We start from the raw sequence: 18,007 nt of genomic DNA on the forward strand, positions 1-18,007 counted from the left end.
GAACAACAACAACGGCATCAACAACAAATTACTCCTCCGCAAAGATTGATCTTCAAGAAAAGAGGAGATATGTATGTACCCGGGATTGCTCCGAACAAATTGCTAGGGCAACTACACCCACGACCGACTGACTTACGGGCTAGCATCATACCTTTTTGAGTTATCTCTGATTGGACACGTGCCCTTCCCAGCCATTCATCCATCCATCCATCGACCGACCATATCGACCATTGGACGTTGGCTCTGAAAACCCACAACTTTCGACCAGGTTATATTTATAAGGGTTTCGCCAACGTTTAACATTCACACCCACGTTAAATTTACAAGGGCTGTAGCCTCGATCTCCGGAGGGACCCTCGGACGACGGGCATGTACGTATGTTGTTTGACTTGCTGCCCAGCTCACCTGGGTTGGCATCTTGGCGATGTCTTTTTTTGCAACCGGGTGTGAAATACTGAACTAGGTCTAAAAGTTGAACTTTTAAAACAATTTCTACAAATTAAAACTCGAATGAATTTTACTTTAAGGTGGAATTTCAATGTTGTGATTTTCCGCTCTCTTAGATATTATAATTAGAATTTATTAACAACCGCTTAAATCCCCGCTGTTTTAATCTTTGGAGTTTCTCTTTGATGTTGTTCGGCCATGTTAGATGAAAGATTCGTTTTTTAACGTTTCGGTCTTATATTTATTTCAACCATCGTTAGAAACTATTTTGTAACAGAAAATAAGGACACACAAAATTTTTTTCTCGTTATTTTGTGTTATAAAATAGTTTCCGAAAAAGGTTCGAAATGTTAAAAAGGCATCTTTTCATACAAACATCACCGAGAGATTATAGTTAGAATTGTTGCTAAATGTAATGCAGTTTTTTGAAGAGTCAGTGCAATAGCCAACTTTTATCCAGAAACCCGAATACTTCAATCCCTTTCAGCTAAGAACCGCAAATGAACCTTAAACCGAAAATTTGTACAACACAAACAATACTTTTGATAATTTTGAACAGGTTTGGGTCAAAGTTTTGTGAAGTTTCTAAAACAGTTATTTATGCAAAAGGTTGCAAAAAAATATTTTTTCAGCACGAATCGTAAATTTAACTACGTCAAGTTCTGGAGAAAATTAGTTTTGCAACAAGTTGCATACAAATGTCTTTGCGAATTTAAAAAATTTCCCTTCAAAATTCGTTCATTAACCAACAAGAAAACCATCTAACAAATAATAACATGTGGATGACCATGCCAACGACTAAAAATTTATGATCAAGTAGGTCGTGTAACGTTCTTTTCGACACTGAATTCAGTGCTGAAAAGTAGCGCTTTTCGATACTGTTTTCAGTGTCGAAATGTTCACCTTTCAACACAAAATTGCATAAAATAAATATGATATCTTATAATGAATTTTCCCTTTGTTCAAAAAACAGTCAGGTGATCAAAACATTGACGTTGTGTAATTTAATTTTATCCGTGTCAGTTTTTTTTACTCTTTTACTCTTTGTTTGTCAAACTAAACTTTTTTTCTTAGGTTTCAGTATTTTGGAATAGGTATCGAAATGTAGTAATCACTTTTTTGAATGATATTTTATACTTCATTGTGATTTTCTAACGTACTGACACGGCGTAGAAAAACGGTTAAAAATGCACAGCAATTGTTTATTCTTCAGTTTTCGTATTCAGACAAACAATATTTTTTAGCAATTTATTTGAATTAAAGTTTCGAGGCAAAAAAAAATTGCAAGTATTGCAAGAACTGACAGCTCAATCATACGAATCCTCAGAAAACCTCGAGAAATGTATACTGGCGTAAACTTTAAATTTCAAGGAACACGATGATATATCATCCATATTAGTTTTCGAAAGTTTTTAGCATCTTATTATAAATTTACAAACAATAAAAAACGCACAAGTATCTCTCGTTCGGGGGTTGGTGAATCGTATATTGGAGAGAAAATAGTAAGGGCAAATAATTGTTCTATTTCTATTAGATTTTTCAGTTTCTAAAGATTACAGCAGTATACTTCTAATGTTTTTATCTCAATACATAAAATAGTATTCCATGGTAAATATGTGTACATTGAGCGGGTGGCAATGAAAATTGATATGTTTATTCGATTTTTTTGAGTTTTTTCTTGTAATTTTTATATTATTGAAAATTCAAAAGTATTGACACAATCGAAAAGATGGAAACTCAAAGCGTATCCAGCATTTTTAACCAATTTTTAACGCTGAGTCAGACCACTAAAAAAACATGGGAGAAGTCCAGTTAACTTATCAAAAAAAAAGTTAACACTACATTTCGTTATAAATTTCAAAATTCTTTGATTTTGGAGGACAAAGAAGTTCTACAAACAAAAAACAAGACACTTCAAGTAATAACAATAGGCCAAGTTTGTGAAATTCGGATCAGTGGTTGTCAAATAATAGCTGTTTGAATTAAGTATCTACTATTTTTGGACCTTGGAATTTCAAGTGTTAAAAAGTTTTAAATTTCCTTAGATGAACAAAACAAATTCTTCCAAAGCTGTGAAGCACGTTTAGCGACTTCAAATATAACTATGAGAAGTATATTTTTAATCTTCAATCTTGTTACTTCAGATTTTGTACTTTTCTACTGAAACGGTGGAAATAGAATTGCCAAAAACTCTATGACAATAAACAAAATTAGAACCAAAAATTAAAAAAAAATACTTTAAACTATAACTTTGTTCAGGCTCATCCAAATAAAAGTAAAAGAAATCTTGAGAGACACCTAATGAATTCATGAAATCTTTAATTTTGCACAATCACTTTTTTCATGAAGGCTCCCTGAAAGTTCAGAAAAAAAAAACTTCGCTTTGCAATTTCTCACAGCTGTTAATACTTCAGTAGAACCGGAATGAAATTACCATTCTCGTGAATAAAACTTGGTTGTGTAAGACCATTTTTCTCGGATAGGGAAATAAAAAATCAACCTTTCTCGGTGTGAAAAAAAAACTAAGAGAGCATTTATGTCGTTTCCACTAATAATTACAGTTTTTCCCGCGGAAAACTGTAACATGTTTCAACCAATTGAGCATTCTGGAAACACTCAGCACAGCATAAAACAAGACATTTGGTACAAAAGGCTAACGTGGCTTTCAGTTTCAAGTGACCAATATTGTTGAGATCCAACAAGCTTTATTGCAAGAAACTTGCGTACATAATATATGACCAAAAAATTTGATAATCTGGGACAGATAAAAATACAAAAAACAAATCATTGTGCACCTCAGTTATCTGACAATTGAAAAATCACCATCAACCATTTTTCTCATTTTATTTACGTTTCTCAAAAGAAATCTTAAATAAAAAAAAAACCCGAAAAGGCTGAATTAAATTAATAATTCTAATTTTATTCGTTCTTATGTTTTATTCACAACTTGAGATTGATTCAAAAGTTGAACAATCCTCTGACAAGAAAATAAAATTGAGCTATTGAAGAAATTTTGAAAATCGGTATGATTCTCAAATTCATCTTTTTTTAAAGGAAATTTCAATAAAGGTTTCTGCATATAATATTGGATACAAATATCTTGAAAACATGGTTAATAAATAATAGATTCTCAGCAATTGTTACATTTAATTTTTTTTTTTTTTTTTTTTTTTTTTTTTTTTTTTTTTTTTTTTGTTTTTATGCTACGACCGGATGTTTTTCATTTGTTCATTTAATGAACGAAACCAAGAAACGAACAAAATTGGCAAGCAAAGTCTTAAAAGAATTAAACAAAAAAAAACTTTTAACGGCATCATTTTGTCCGTGGACCACTATATTTAATAAAAAAAATGTTTGTTTTACAAAAACTACCTCTTATAGAAGAATTAAGCTAAACCCATCTCTACGGAGTACCTCTTCGGGATGAATAAACCATCTTAGTTTAAATTCCCTTAGAAAAAAAAGGTAAAAAAAAAAAACGGAGAACCTGCATGAATTTAACGTATGAACAAATTGCACCATTGAAATGTCGATTTGATACCGCAAATTTCCAATGTTTCAGATATTTCAAAAGCTGTTCAAAAGAGTTATGAAAACATCTAGTTTGAGTCTAATTTGAAGTGACCAATACGAACATTCATCGAAGGGTTTTGATTCAATTTTGCTATAAATTGTAGCTGTAGTTTTTGAGATTCAAGTGTTCAATTGAAAAATCATATGGAAATCCTATCTGATTTCTTTGTTTTGGGAACCCTAGAGAATATTACTAAGTATTTTAAACTAAACATTTTGAATCAAGAATCAACTTTCTTAAGTATAACGAACATTTTGAACCATTTTGAAATAAACTAACATAGTATGTTTGATTTTGTTTGGTTTCTGCTGAATTCCGAAGAAAAAATGGCGTACTAAAACTGGAAGTAAGTCTCTAATATTTTTTTACCATATGCCTAAACGTAGTAATTTCTTTAACAAATTTGCTGAAAAAGTTAAAAATTGGATATTGAAAAGTCAAAAATGAGCTTCTTTGTTGCCAGAAGGGTTTATGATGAGTATATTGATAAAAAAAAATTCAAACATTCTATCTCTGAAATTTAAACATTCAGCATTGAAACGTGATTTTAATTAAGAATAATGAGCTGATGGAAAAACAGTTTTTGATGTGTAAATATACGTTTATCATATATTTTGGACGGACTTATTTCATTGAATGATTTGTCTTACCATCGATGAAAGTTATTCTCATTGATCATTACGAGCAGCTTACCTTATCTGAAAAAGAAGAAAAAAAAGAGAAAGTTAGCCTACAAAAACCATTTCGTGACCATATTAATCAAATGATCTGCTCTATCGTCGACATGTTTCTCAACTTCAACAAAATTTTAAACGCGATCCCTCATCTTTCTGGAAATATTTTAAAAATAGAAAACGAAACGCATCAATTCCCGTTGATTTGACATTTAATGGTGCCATTGCTTCCAACCCGACGGAATCTGCAAATATGTTTGCAGACTTTTTCCAGAGTGTTTATTGTTCAGCTGGTACTGACGGAGACAACAACTACCTTGCCTCTTTACAATCCAACGATATCAACTTGCCTGTACCGTACTTCACTATTCAGGAAATCTACGAGAAGTTGTCCGCAGTTGACCCAACGAAGGGTGCTGGTCCAGATAACATACCTCCCGCATTTTTAAAACTATGTGCAGCACCTTTAGCTGCCCCGATTTGCAGAGTTCTAAATCGTTCAATCACAGAAAGATCGTTCCCAAGAGCATGGAAAATTGCCGCTATCTCTCCAATACATAAATCGGGAAATGTTCACAGCGTGGAAAACTATCGTCCTATTTCGATTTTGAACTCCATCTCGAAGATTTTTGAAGTCTTGATGCACGAACGGATATATGCTGCTGTTAAATCTTTGATCTGCGAGGCTCAACATGGTTTTGTGAAACAAAGGTCGACCGTTACCAACCTGATGTGCTACGTAAGCTCATTGAGTGACTGTATGGAGAAAGGTTGTCAAGTCGATTCTATCTACATTGATTTTGCGAAAGCATTCGACCGCGTACCGCATAAAATACTAATTGAAAAGCTGGATCGTATAGGTTTCCCTGATTGGGCACTTGACTGGATTGCGTCGTACCTCAACGACCGTCATGCTTTCACGAAAGTCAACAGCTCACGTTCGAGAACATTTGCCATCCCATCAGGTGTACCTCAAGGAAGCCATCTCGGGCCTCTTCTCTTCATAATCTTCGTTAACGATCTCTGTGCAACTCTTCAATCCGATACGCTAATGTATGCCGACGATCTGAAGCTTTTTCGAAAGATTGTAAGCACTGTAGACTGTCTCGCCCTTCAAGCTGACATTGTCTCGTTAGAAAACTGGTGCCGAATGAACGGAATGGAGGCCAATGCTAAAAAGTGTAAGATCATCAACTTTACCCGTTCCCGAAACATGATCAGATTTGACTACCAACTATCAGGATTCTGCTTGGAGAATGTGAAGTCTATTCTTGACCTGGGAGTGAAAATTGATTACAGACTTACTTTCTCCGAACACATTGCGCTCACCTCTGCAAAAGGATTTGCTGCACTTGGGGGACATCCATTAATTACGTAACGCTCCTAGGGGGGGGAGGGAGTAAGCTCGAGCGTTACGAATTGTGACATAGGGGAGGGGGGGAGGTATGCTCGTCGTTACGTAACGATTTTTTCCTTAAAAATTTCAGTTATACGCAGCGATTTTGATGTCATGCAATGTTTGCAGAATGCTAAACAAACCAAAATCAGCTTAAAATTTGTAAGCTTCAACATGATGAAGGTTACAAACCAGTAACCTTTCCTCTTTAATGATTCTGAGATAGATTCTTTAAACTTTGTATTGGATATCCAAGAAATAATCGCTAGAAAATGTGTACAATTACTCCCAGGAACTCAATTCATCCTTAAGACGGAAATTTTACTATTTTTCTCAATTTGCAAACTGCAATTTTGGTTATTCCGACGAATATTACTAAGTGGAGTATATTTCGCATAACAAATTATGCTCCTTGAACAAAATAAATTAAATATGGTAGATCATCAGTTTACAAGCACAGAACAACTATTAATAAGGCAATCGTTTCATTTTATCAGAGAGTTATCATCAATGAGAACTAAGAAGCGATTTGGATAGATATTAATTCCGTTTCGAAGAACGTTAAAAAAATTTGTGTTAAAATCTTTTCTTACCATCTAAAATCATTATTCAAAAACATGAAAAGAGGGGGGGGGTAATCATCAGCGTTACGTAATTTTCATAGGGGGGTACATCGAAACGTGACGATTTGTGACATACGGGGGGGAGGGGGTAAAAAAAGTGCATTTTTTGCGTTACGTAATTTATGGATGCCGCCTTGGGTTTCTGCGCCGGAACACCGAAGGTTTCGACGACGTATACGCACTGAAAGCCATTTATTGTTCGTCAGTTCGTAGCATACTGGAGTATGCCGTCCAGGTGTGGGCTCCTACTCAGATTACACAATGCAACCGCCTAGAACGGGTTCAACGTAGCTTCGTCAGATACGCTCTACGGCGTCTCCCGTGGAACGAACCGCTCCGACTTGCACCGTATGAGCAGAGATGTGCCCTGATATCCCTAACCACACTTGAAAAGCGTCGTATCGAATTGCAGCAAGTTTTCATTTTTAATACCTTGACTCACCGCGTCGACTCCCCGTACATACTTCAACGTGTCAATATCTACGTTCCTACAAGGTCACTTCGACAACGCCAGTTTCTTTGGATACCCTATCATCGTACCGCATATGGCAGAAATCATCCTATTGAAAAGTGTTGTGAACGTTTTAACTCAGTGTGTCACTTGTTTGATTTTAATATGTGTAAACGTAGGTTTAAATTAGCACTTAGCAAAATTTCTTAGATTTAAGCTATTAGTCTGGACGGTAATTCAACCAAAGACGATAATAAATAAAAAAAAAATCTACAATGAGAAATGTCAATTGTTATGCTTGATTATTTGAAAAATAATCACAAATAATCAAACTTCTATGTTCAACAACACTCGAAAAAATTACACCATTTAAAAATTTCTATTTAAAAACGTGAACCTCATTAACTGACCTCTTTTTCTTTTGTCAAATTGGTCGCTAAATCCGGAAATGATATTCAAAAAAATCTCAGAACTTCAGTGTTTTAGTTATTCTCTAAATATGAAATTTTGAAGAGATACAAAGAGCATGGATATAAATCCAAATATCTCGGGGTCAATTTGAAATTCCTTTTTTCCATTTTAAATTTTGTAATTGGCCTTAATCGGCTAGAACCTTTTTGATATAGCTCCAATCGTGATGCGGTGCGGGGCAAAGTTGAATTTAAGTCTTACTTAGGAATTGAGAAAAATTGAAAACTTACAAAAAGTTCAAAAAACAGCCACCTTTGAAAATTCGTCAAAAATTCTGTGTTTCGTATTTTGTAAATCTAAAGATGCGAGAATGTCCAAAATTACGTAAACTTTCCAATACTCTTTCCAAAATTTATCTGGTAAGACATAAAAAAAATTGACGGTTCATTGAAAAGTACGGTTTTTGCATTTTTTAGTCATGATATAACTAAAACAAATTAAAAAATATATCGTTATGTGCAACGTACAGCTTTCTTAGTCACTAAGTGAAATTTTTTTGATAATTCCGTAGCAGATCTACAGTTTTTTTCCGTAGCTTGTTTTTTCTAATTTTTTTCTTAGACTTTGAATAACGGAAAACTGAAGTGTTGTAAATCAATAACGCCTGAAAAACATATTTGAGTTACATTACAAGGTTTACAAAACTATAAATTTTGTAAAAATCGGCTGAGAAGTCTTCTAATAGTGTCATATTGACACACAAGAACGGATTAGGGTTAAACATTTTTTTAAATCATGTATCTACTAGATAAGTACACAATAATTAAAGTTGAGAGTCCTCCAAGAATTTGAACTAAATTTGGATCGATTTACTGAAACAGTGCACAGGGTGACACTTGCAAAAACATCTACATTGCATGTTCAAACTAATGAAACAATTTAGAACCATGAACCAAATTGACTTGAAACTCGAGTACCTGTCAATAAAAAACAAACCAACTACATAGTACGTACAAGCCACTTAACTAGACAAGACAACGTAGATAGTTTGTTAGCTATTGCAATTTATAGTTTGTCGTCATCGTCAGATGAGATAGGGGAGCGTCTCAGCTGCTGGCTTGAAGTGTAAAGCATTTTTCTTTTCGAAAATTTATGTTCCGCCAGCGAAACGTTTAACGTTGAAAGAAACTCTAAGCGAAAAACTAACCCTGACAGTCGGGATAAAAAAGTTATAAATTTCAATTAGTTTTAGGAGACAACGACAACATCCTTGGAAAATGAAGATGCTTGTTGACAGCCAATTTTCACAAAGTGATTCAAGTTGTCTCTAAATATTCAAACATGAACCATTTCAAATTTTAATACATATTCAAACACATTAATCAACAATCCAAACAAACTAACGAGTCCCAACGACACAGGAATCGATTTAAATTGCAAATTAAATTAGAAATTATTAGAGCACCCGTTCGGTCGATACACTGATTGAATGCCGCCGGCATGTCGACAGAAACATCAAACCGAAATCCAAATCTCGTTCGATGCAACCCAGCATCAGCAAAGAGCTGCAGCATAGTCTATCTCATTATCCGTTGGATTAAATCAAGAGAAACTGTGAAATTACCTACACGGAGAAAACCGGTCCCGAATGATCACAAATCTTGCATCGATTTATTTAGATACTCTTTTGCCGAGATGAAAATGTTTGCCGGACGAGGTGCTATAATTTTAATTAATTAAAAACAAAATCGAATGCTACCAAATGCAAATGAGGTACTCAGGAATTCGGAAATTTTCGAGCAATTAATGGTGATTTATGTTTTTATTCGGCAATCGTAGAAGTGCCAAAGTGCTGATAGGTTTTTTTAAATTAAAAAATTTCAGAGAAAGAAACTGACTGTTTAAGTCGGAAGAAGGCTACGAGACTACCTTCGGATTTGTCTGTCAATCTCTAACAGATTAGGAAGTAGTCGAGCTGTCAGATTGAAGAAAATGTAGAAGTTACCTCCCGGAAGAAAATTGTCTTGAATTTCATCCCTCTGGAGAAGAACTCTAAGAAAATAAATCAAACAACTTCAGGCGGGAGGATACTTTTTTTCAAATAAACTTTACGATAACTTGCTATCAGGGGAAAAATCTTTCAAGTTTCCAACTATTTTCTAAAACAATTCCCCCATAATTTCCATGCCTTGTAAAGTGCAGGAGCAGAGCGAAAAAACCCGCCCTGTTGACTTTTTTCCAGCTCTTTCCAACAAAAGAAAAGTTATCCCCGGTGAAACGCGCTGAGAGTTAATGTTTTAGCCCTGAACAACATCAACAGAAAAAAAAAACAGAAACAACAACTGAAAGCCCACCGACAAAACATTCTCACAAAGTCCCACACAAATCAAGTGAAAAGTTTAATCTTCTAAATGCACTTCTTGAAATCGGCACCGGGTTTTCTCTCCGCCCGCACATGTCCACCCCCAACGGAAAATTTCCCAATGGAGGCTCCATTGAAAAGTCAGCAGAAAAAGCAGCGAGTGGGGGGGCGGGAAATGCCCTAAGGGGGGTTTCGGATATACGTTTGTACCGGCGCGGCAGCCAATAGGGAAAAGTCCTCCTCAAGTGGCATTGTTCTAAGTTGTGCGCGAGCGAAGCGCAAAGGGGTTTCATGAAAGAAGTTGCTATACCAGGGGCAACAGCAGCATACGCGTATAAATCACTTGGCTGCAAACCGGAGTCGGATGAATACCTATGGCAACTACTCGTTTTGCTTTCCATCTTTCCGAATTCGCCCTTTCACGCGTTATAGGCATCCGGCATACAGTGGGGCGTTGATTTTTGCAATTTTTTAGTAAAAAATTTGATCTAAAAAAAAATAATTAAAACTGGAATGAGCATATTTGTCAAAATTTCCTGTTCCGACTTAAAACTACATCTTACGGTAACACTAAAGGGAAGAAAATTTTAGGTTGAGAACAAGTATCGCGTTACGTAGAATGTTTCACAAGAAAAGACATTCATTCCAGTATCTTTTTGGGTAGAAAGTGCACAGTTCTACAAAAAAAAAAAAAACTAAAGTTTAAAGGCATCCCCCCTTTTAGAACTCGGTAGCAATTTTTGTACCCCAATTTTTTCCTCGTGAAGCTAGCCATTAACATGCTCGACGCTAAGCGTCACTCACTTAAAATGTGTCAAACTTTGAAAAACCAAAACACAAACAGGAAATATTGTTTAGGCTTCAAATTTCGGCTAGAGAACAGTGAATGATATGGTTGTTAGACGAGTCAATGTGTTTAGAATTTTTAAATTTCGACGTATTTTGCGTCACCCACTCTAGGAGACGAACGTGTTCAAGGTGCTAATTATTGGACTGCCGAAATACTAATCTTAAGCATCTATGAGGAGGTTTAGTGGTTAAATTTTAGGCCTTAAAACAGAACCGGGATCAAGGTAGTGCAAGTTATCATAATTTGAGTAGGGATCAGTATTTAGGTCAGAATCTTACAAGAACTTGGTGTACGATAAAGATGTGGATCCGGAGCAAGACAAGAATCACGATCAAGATTAAAATCAAAGTCAGAATCAGGATCATAGTCAGAATCTAGAACAAAAATATAATCTGGATGAGAATCAGGATAAAGATAAAAATCAAAATTTGGAAGTTGATCTGGATAAATCAGACCTTTCTCCAATAATGAACTTGGAGGTGTAATTATCGATATAAGATTCTATGCCGGACCGGCATTAACAAGCTCTCTTATAACTGGCATTGTAATTCCAGCGTAACCGCATTGTACCAAACGAAATAAAATAAATCCTATATCCAGGGTTGCCACAACTTTTTCATTTTTATGATTAAAATTTTAATGGCATGTGCGGCGGAATGAAAACTAGAGAGAATTTATTTTATAGAAACTACAAAGAAACGTGGATAGACAGGCATTAGTGCGCCAATAGGAGAAAGCTTGATATGTGTTGAAATTTTAGGCTAGAGGGCATGTTGATGAAAAGCGCTCATGAATTGCTCCCGCCTTTGCTCTGCACTAGCTAACTATACATGAGAAACTCGGAAGAGAATTCCCATGTATAGCGAGCCTAGTGGTTTGAGAGAGTGTTTTTACGCACACTTCCAACGAGCAAAAACCTAACAACCCATGGGCCTACTGAGCTTTTCTTATGCGAGAACAGTTCTAGCGACGTTGCCATTTTTTAGATTTGCTGCGAATAGTTGTTACTTGTCGATTTTTTCGCATTTCACATTTTATCTATTCCGCGTTCTTACTTTTTGGCCAAGTGTCAATTTTCTTGTTGTATTTTTTTTCTTTTTGCCAATGACTGTTTGTTATATTATTTTAATCGCCGTAATTTTTTATGATAATAATTTTAATGGCATGGAACTGTTCTCGCATAAGGAAAGCTCAGTAGGTCCATGGGTTGTTACGTTTTTGCTCGTTGGAAGTGTGCGTAAAAACACGCTCTCAAATCACTAGGCTCTCTATACATGGGAATTCTCTTTCTGAGTTTCTCATTTATAGTTAGCTAGTGCATAGCAAAGGCGGGAGCAATTCATGGGAGCTTTTCATCAACATGCCCTCTAGCCTAAAATTTCAACACTTATCAAGCTTTCTCCTATTGGCACACTAATGCCTGTCTATCCACCTTTCTTTCAAATTTCTATAAAATAAATTCTCTCTAGTTTTCATTCCGCCGCACATGCTATTAAAATTATAATCATAAAAATTACGGCGATTTAAATCATATAACCAACTTTTTCATTTTGAAATTCCCGTTTTTTCACGGTTTTCCCGGTCAAAAATTCAAGATTTTCCAGCCTTTGTTTGTCCATTTTCGTCGGCATATAGCAAAATTTTCAACTTTTTTCATTGATAACATTGATTCATAACAATCAAATCATTGCACGATGCACACTCAGGCGAATTCGATTCTATTTTATGATTTTCATCACATTTTATAAAAATGATTAAAAAAACATCCTACACAAACTCGTCACGGACTTTTAAATCATGTTTACAAAAAAAATAAAAATGGTGTTATAAACAGGACTTTTCAATCACCGTGGCCGTCATTCGACCGTGGCCTAGAGGATAGCGTTTCAATCTTCTAAGCCAGAGGTCATGAGATCGAGTCTCGGTCACGGCATACATAGTACTCTTTCTGTGGGCTGGTGGTGTTAGCATTAGTAAGATGCTAGCCATTATATCCTTACGCTTTAGTCTTAAGTAGAATTCAGATCTCTTCAAAGAAACGTGAAGTTCCACTGAGATCCTATATGTGTGTGTGTTCGTTTTTAAGCAGTGTTTATATTCCACTAGAAATATTGCTAACACTAAAAAATTTTACGAATTCATCTGGTCTGACCACCCAGTCGGTGTGGACGTCGCTTTTTCCTACTTTGAGCTGGTCTTGCCCTGTGTCAGGTTCCGAAAGGGGAAACCGGGGGTCCATAAAGGCGACCACACCTGCGGAGAGCGGACTCTCCCTTGGAGTTGGGACCGCATGAAAATATAAGCAAAAATAGAGGAGCCTTGGGAATTATGGATACACCGAGAATGGGTGGTGGTTTGATGAGATCGCTCTCGCTCAAAAGGGCGGGTGGTAGTAGCAGGAGCGCGTCTAAGGAAGGATGTTGAAGTTTCGAGCCCGATCTTGAAAAGCCCAGAGAGACCGAAGGATCAGCAGCCGATCGCAAGCGGTTATCTACATCGAAATCCTGAGACCATCCGTTATGGCACGATGGAATTTGCCTCGGGAGTTGAAAGAGCAATGTGCAAGATTTCAAAGTCTCTTGACGCTGTAGCCCTTCGCTACTACATGAGGCACAGTCTCTTCACGCAAAAAACCAATATCGCAAATTTAACTCAGCTTATAAAAAAGTATGCACGCGTTGTTACCATGCCCACTTTATCCGGATACAGCGAGGTTTTAAAACTAGACCAAAATCGTTTTGGCAGGTACATTAAGGACCAACGGAAAGAATCGGGCTTACCGTCCTACATGTTTTTGGAAGACAAGTCGGCTACGTCGTCGACAAGTCGGATCATGATATTTGTAACCTCTTCGCTGACAAATTCCGTAGTACGTTCGATTCTGGTTCAATATCCACGGACCAGTTGACTATTGCGACTAGTAACGTCCTACGTCAGAGTACCTCCTTTCATCACATCGTAATCGACAACGATACCATCTTGAGAACGACTGCAAAGCTAAAATCCAGTCTTTCCCACGTTCCCTTCCAAATGGAAAGAGGCTTACATGTATCCTTACATGGCTTACAAAAAAAGGTGACAGGAAGAATGTTAAAAATTATCGCGATGGTTCTGCCCTATGTGCGATTGCCAAACTGTTTAAGCTGGTTGTATTAGATCCATTTTTCTCGCATTGCAAATTTTATTTCTCAAACGAACCACATTGATTCATGCTTAAGCGCTCTACGACAACAAACCTGTTGACGTTCTTTCTTCCATGCAAGACAGCTTTGCCAGAGTATCTCAAACCAACGAAATCTACACCGACCTGTCCGCGGCTTTCGACAAGGTAAACCACAAAATGGCCATAGCCAAACTAGATCGTATCGGTATTTGCGGCTCTTTACTGGAATGGTTCCATAGCTACCTGGTAGGACGGATTTTATTGTACGAACAGATGAATCATTTTCCAATCGATTCCCTGCCTCTTCTGGAGTACCTAAAGGGAGCCACCTAGGACCCATTATTTTCCTGATCTACTTCAACGACGTGCTGCTGATTCTTGATGGACCAAAACTGGCGTATGCCGACGACTTGAAATTGTTTCAACCCATCAACAGCCCCGAAGAAGATGTCAACGTCTTGCAGAGCCAGTTTAACATCTTCGCCGCCTGGTGTGATGTCAATTGCCTTCCCTTGAATCGGAACAAATGCACGGTAATTTCGTTTGCCCATACTACCAAAATGGCTCGGAGCGTATCGAGGCCATTCAGAGGCGTTTTTTGCGTTTCGCTCTCCGGAATCTGAACTGGCAAGACCCGTTTCGACTTCCCAGCTACGAAACACGCTGCAGGCTCGCCGGAAAGCAACACGGGCCTCTATTGTCGCCGATCTGCTTTCGTCGAGAACCGACTGCCCCGCACTGTTAGAAGCACTCCAACTCAGCGTACGATCTCTAAGCCTGAGGAATCGTGATCTTCAGCTTTTTGCTCCTCTTCGACAGAACAACTACGGCTCTAGTACAGCGCTAATTGGTGTAATAAGGAAGTTAAACTGCTTCTCCGATCATTATGATTTTGACGTTTCGAGGGAATTATTCCGAAAAAGAATCCTTAGTGCTTTATTTAAATATAGTATAGGGTAAATTCCGTGTAATATCAGTTCGTCTTCAACTTTTAACTTATCATTTGGATCAATATGTGATCTTTTGATAAACAATAAACAACAATAACAATGATAAAGCGGATGACAATTTTCAGCATTTGGAAGGAAATGTCAAGAAGCTCAATGTCAATAACTAGGAGATTGACTCTCTCCACTACAAGGGGACATAGCAGAAGGTTCAAAGAAGCTGGCGCGAGCGCAGCTCTTTTTAGCGGAGATGAGCGGAACACCGTATTGTAGCGAATAGAGTGATACCAACTAGATAAGGTTGATAGTTATTTTCCCAAAATAGGTACGGCGTATTAGGCGTGTCAGACGCAAACTTGAAGTGGGTAGCGAGGTATCCGTAGCACAGGTAACACCTAAGAAGCCACTGGGTCAAATTCGCGAGAGAAACGATGCGATTATCGTTAGCCCTCCAAAGCTGTTCGGGTCAATATGACCCGAAGTGCACATTTCAAACATCCTAATCATCATTCCAATATACTGAAGAACTGGGAATTTTGACAGACCAAGTATGTTCTATGAAAATAGAGATCAAGTTAACGACAAAAAATTAAAATTTGAGTTTTGAAAATCGGTTCATTGTGAAATGAAATACGGCTAAGCAAAGCCAAAACTGGATGTCGGTTTTTTAAAATAAGATTTTTTTCTACCGGAAGATCTGAAATAGCAGTCTAAACTTTCATTGGACCCCAACATATCTATACATTGTCGGATAGATATGGATTCTTGACAATTTCAAACATCAATGAAACAGTTAAATACAGAAAAGCTGTCAGAAGTTATGAGTATTTTAAAAATAAAATTGATTTTTCGGACTTTTTACTTTTTGATCCAGTTTCTGATAACCTGGTAATACATATCGACCTAATTTTGAAATGTTGAGTAATTAGAATAAATTACCTACACAATGAATGTAATATCATCAAAATCGGTTAACATTTACAGCCAGGAGAACGAAATCAAAGTACAACTTAAATTTCCCCTAAACGGATATTAAGCGAACGGCTTTGGAAGATTAAGCTATAGCGGAGGAAGTTCTGTGAAGCAAGTTAAGGTTCACTCAGTTAAAAATCTGGTGACCGTGAAGGTCATTCACCTCGATGAGGTGACTGAAGAAGAACGGTGTAACGCGTTAGTCTCTCAATGTGGAATCGCCATACACGAAGCCTCAATTCGGCTTAAAGTTGTCCCGCACAACAGCAGAACACAAGTGGCACTTGTAAAACTGCCAGTGAGCGCTGCGTAAAAGTGTTCCAAGTCGGACAGATAAAAGTTGGATGGTCGATGTGATGGATTACCTCCTACTTACAACCAATCAGGTGCTACCGATGTATGGAGTTTGGCCACAGGGCCTTCGATTGTCGTGGTTTCTACATACAAGTGTAGACGGTGTGTTGCGTATGATCACTTCTTCTCGGGTACGGGTATGGGTGTGTGTGCAAACGATCACATTCAAGGTGTCGCTGGGTGTCCGACCTTCCGGAATGCCCTGGCGCAACTATCGCGATCGTCTAGTCGTCATCGTTACGCTGCCTGGAGTGGCCGTGTAGCGTCGAAACAAAATGCGTGTGTAGGAATAGCTGTGGATAGTATAAGACTTGGTCTTCTTTGTCTGCGGCTCACTGGTGGGTGACCGCAGACGATGACACCAGCCGTGAGATCCGGTGGCGAATTATTAGCGGAAGTCATGCCTACTATGGACTCCAAAAGCAACTGCTATCGAGAAGACTTAGCCCTCGCATTCAGTGTAACCTGTACATGACGCTCATAAGACCAGTTGTTCTCTACGGGCATGAATCTTGGATATTGCTCGAGGAAAACCTGCACACACTCGGCAGTATTCGAACGACGAGTGTTTGGCATCTTTGGCGGCGTACAGGAGAACGGAGTGTGGAGGCGAATGATGAACCACGAACTCGCTGAACAGGAAAAGTTGTGAGAATGCCGGACGACTGTCCTGCAAAACAGGTGTTCGCTACGAATCCGGTAGGAACAAGACGAGCAAAGGCGAAACGAGCGAGGTGGTTTGACCAAGTGGAGCGTGATCTGGCGAATGTGAGATGTTCGACAAATTGGAGAACGGTTGCCATGGACATAGTGAATTTAAGGAATTATGTTCGTCAAGTTATGTCGTGAGACGGTGCCAAAGCTCCTCTCGATTCGGCACACGAGGAGAGGTCAGGCCTTAAGTCGTTAGAGGAGATGTCAGGTCATGAGTCGTGGAATGCGAGGTCGTTGCTGTTGGGGTGGATTCGACTTTGAGTATTGCCTTCGAGCGCACTAGCACGAGTAGACCTCTCACTAAAAGGTGTTCGGATCAAAAAGTGGTCAACTCATATGCACCGTATTTTTTCTTATTATTCATATTTAAAAAAAAACCTGAACACCCCTCATTTTGTAGGTATGAGTATGTATGTAGTGTATGAGTGTGTAGAATGATGCTTGAATTTTGACATAAGATCTTTAGTTTTCAAAATTGTATCCAAGCAAGAGTAATGGATGGTAATGGATGACGAAACCTACGACAAGGCAGACTTCAGACAGCATCCTGGACAAGAGTATTATACAACATCCGGAAGCAAAAATGTGGCAAACATTTTTGAGCTTATTAAACTATCGAAGTTTGCCAAGAAATATCTCGTTTGGCAAGCTATCTGTACCTGTGGGTTGAAAAACGTCATTTTCGTTGAACCCGGGATCGTCAACCACGAAATTTACGTAAAAAAGTGTCTTCAAAAGCGTTCGCTGTCTTTCCTGAAGAAACATGGCTTGTCTGTACTGGCATCCTTCCATCATGGGAAAAAGGCCATGGAGTGGTTTGCCGCTAACAACATTCAGGTTGTGCCCAAAGATAAGAACCTTCCCAACACACCAGAACGTCGTTCAATCGAAGAATATTGGGTGATAGTTAAGCGGAACCTTAAGAAGTTCCAAAAAACTGATAACATCGAGAACCAGTGGTGTTCTGCAGCGCATGAAAATGCATCTCTTTCTTTTGTGAATAATTATTGATAGCATGAACGAAATCTAATGAAATTTTCAGTAAAATAGGTCGGTAATGTAATGTTCA

At 37.7% G+C, this 18,007-nt stretch overlaps 1 protein-coding gene across 1 annotated transcript; it reads left to right on the top strand.

Moving 5' to 3' along the window:
- Window positions 1-4,948: 4,948 nt before the first annotated feature.
- LOC129752227 (uncharacterized) lies at window positions 4,949-16,487 on the top strand. Its single transcript, XM_055748014.1, has 6 exons — window positions 4,949-5,876; window positions 14,007-14,156; window positions 14,225-14,484; window positions 14,603-14,786; window positions 15,936-16,168; window positions 16,257-16,487. Exons 1-6 carry the CDS (start codon window positions 4,949-4,951, stop codon window positions 16,485-16,487), a joined length of 1,986 nt encoding a protein of 661 aa, XP_055603989.1.
- The last annotated feature ends 1,520 nt before the right edge of the window (window positions 16,488-18,007 follow it).

The sequence above is a fragment of the Uranotaenia lowii genome, chromosome 3 (genome assembly GCF_029784155.1).
Source record: "Uranotaenia lowii strain MFRU-FL chromosome 3, ASM2978415v1, whole genome shotgun sequence".
NCBI lineage: Eukaryota > Metazoa > Arthropoda > Insecta > Diptera > Culicidae > Uranotaenia > Uranotaenia lowii.

Bases quoted from the DNA above. Each gene is read 5' to 3' on its own strand.
- LOC129752227 (XM_055748014.1), top strand. From the start codon at position 4,949: ATGTTTGCAGACTTTTTCCAGAGTGTTTATTGTTCAGCTGGTACTGAC. The intron at 14,787-15,935 runs GTACAGCGCTAA...ACGGATATTAAG, and splicing joins ACAGAACAACTACGGCTCTA to CGAACGGCTTTGGAAGATTA. The intron at 16,169-16,256 runs GTGAGCGCTGCG...ACAACCAATCAG, and splicing joins TGGCACTTGTAAAACTGCCA to GTGCTACCGATGTATGGAGT.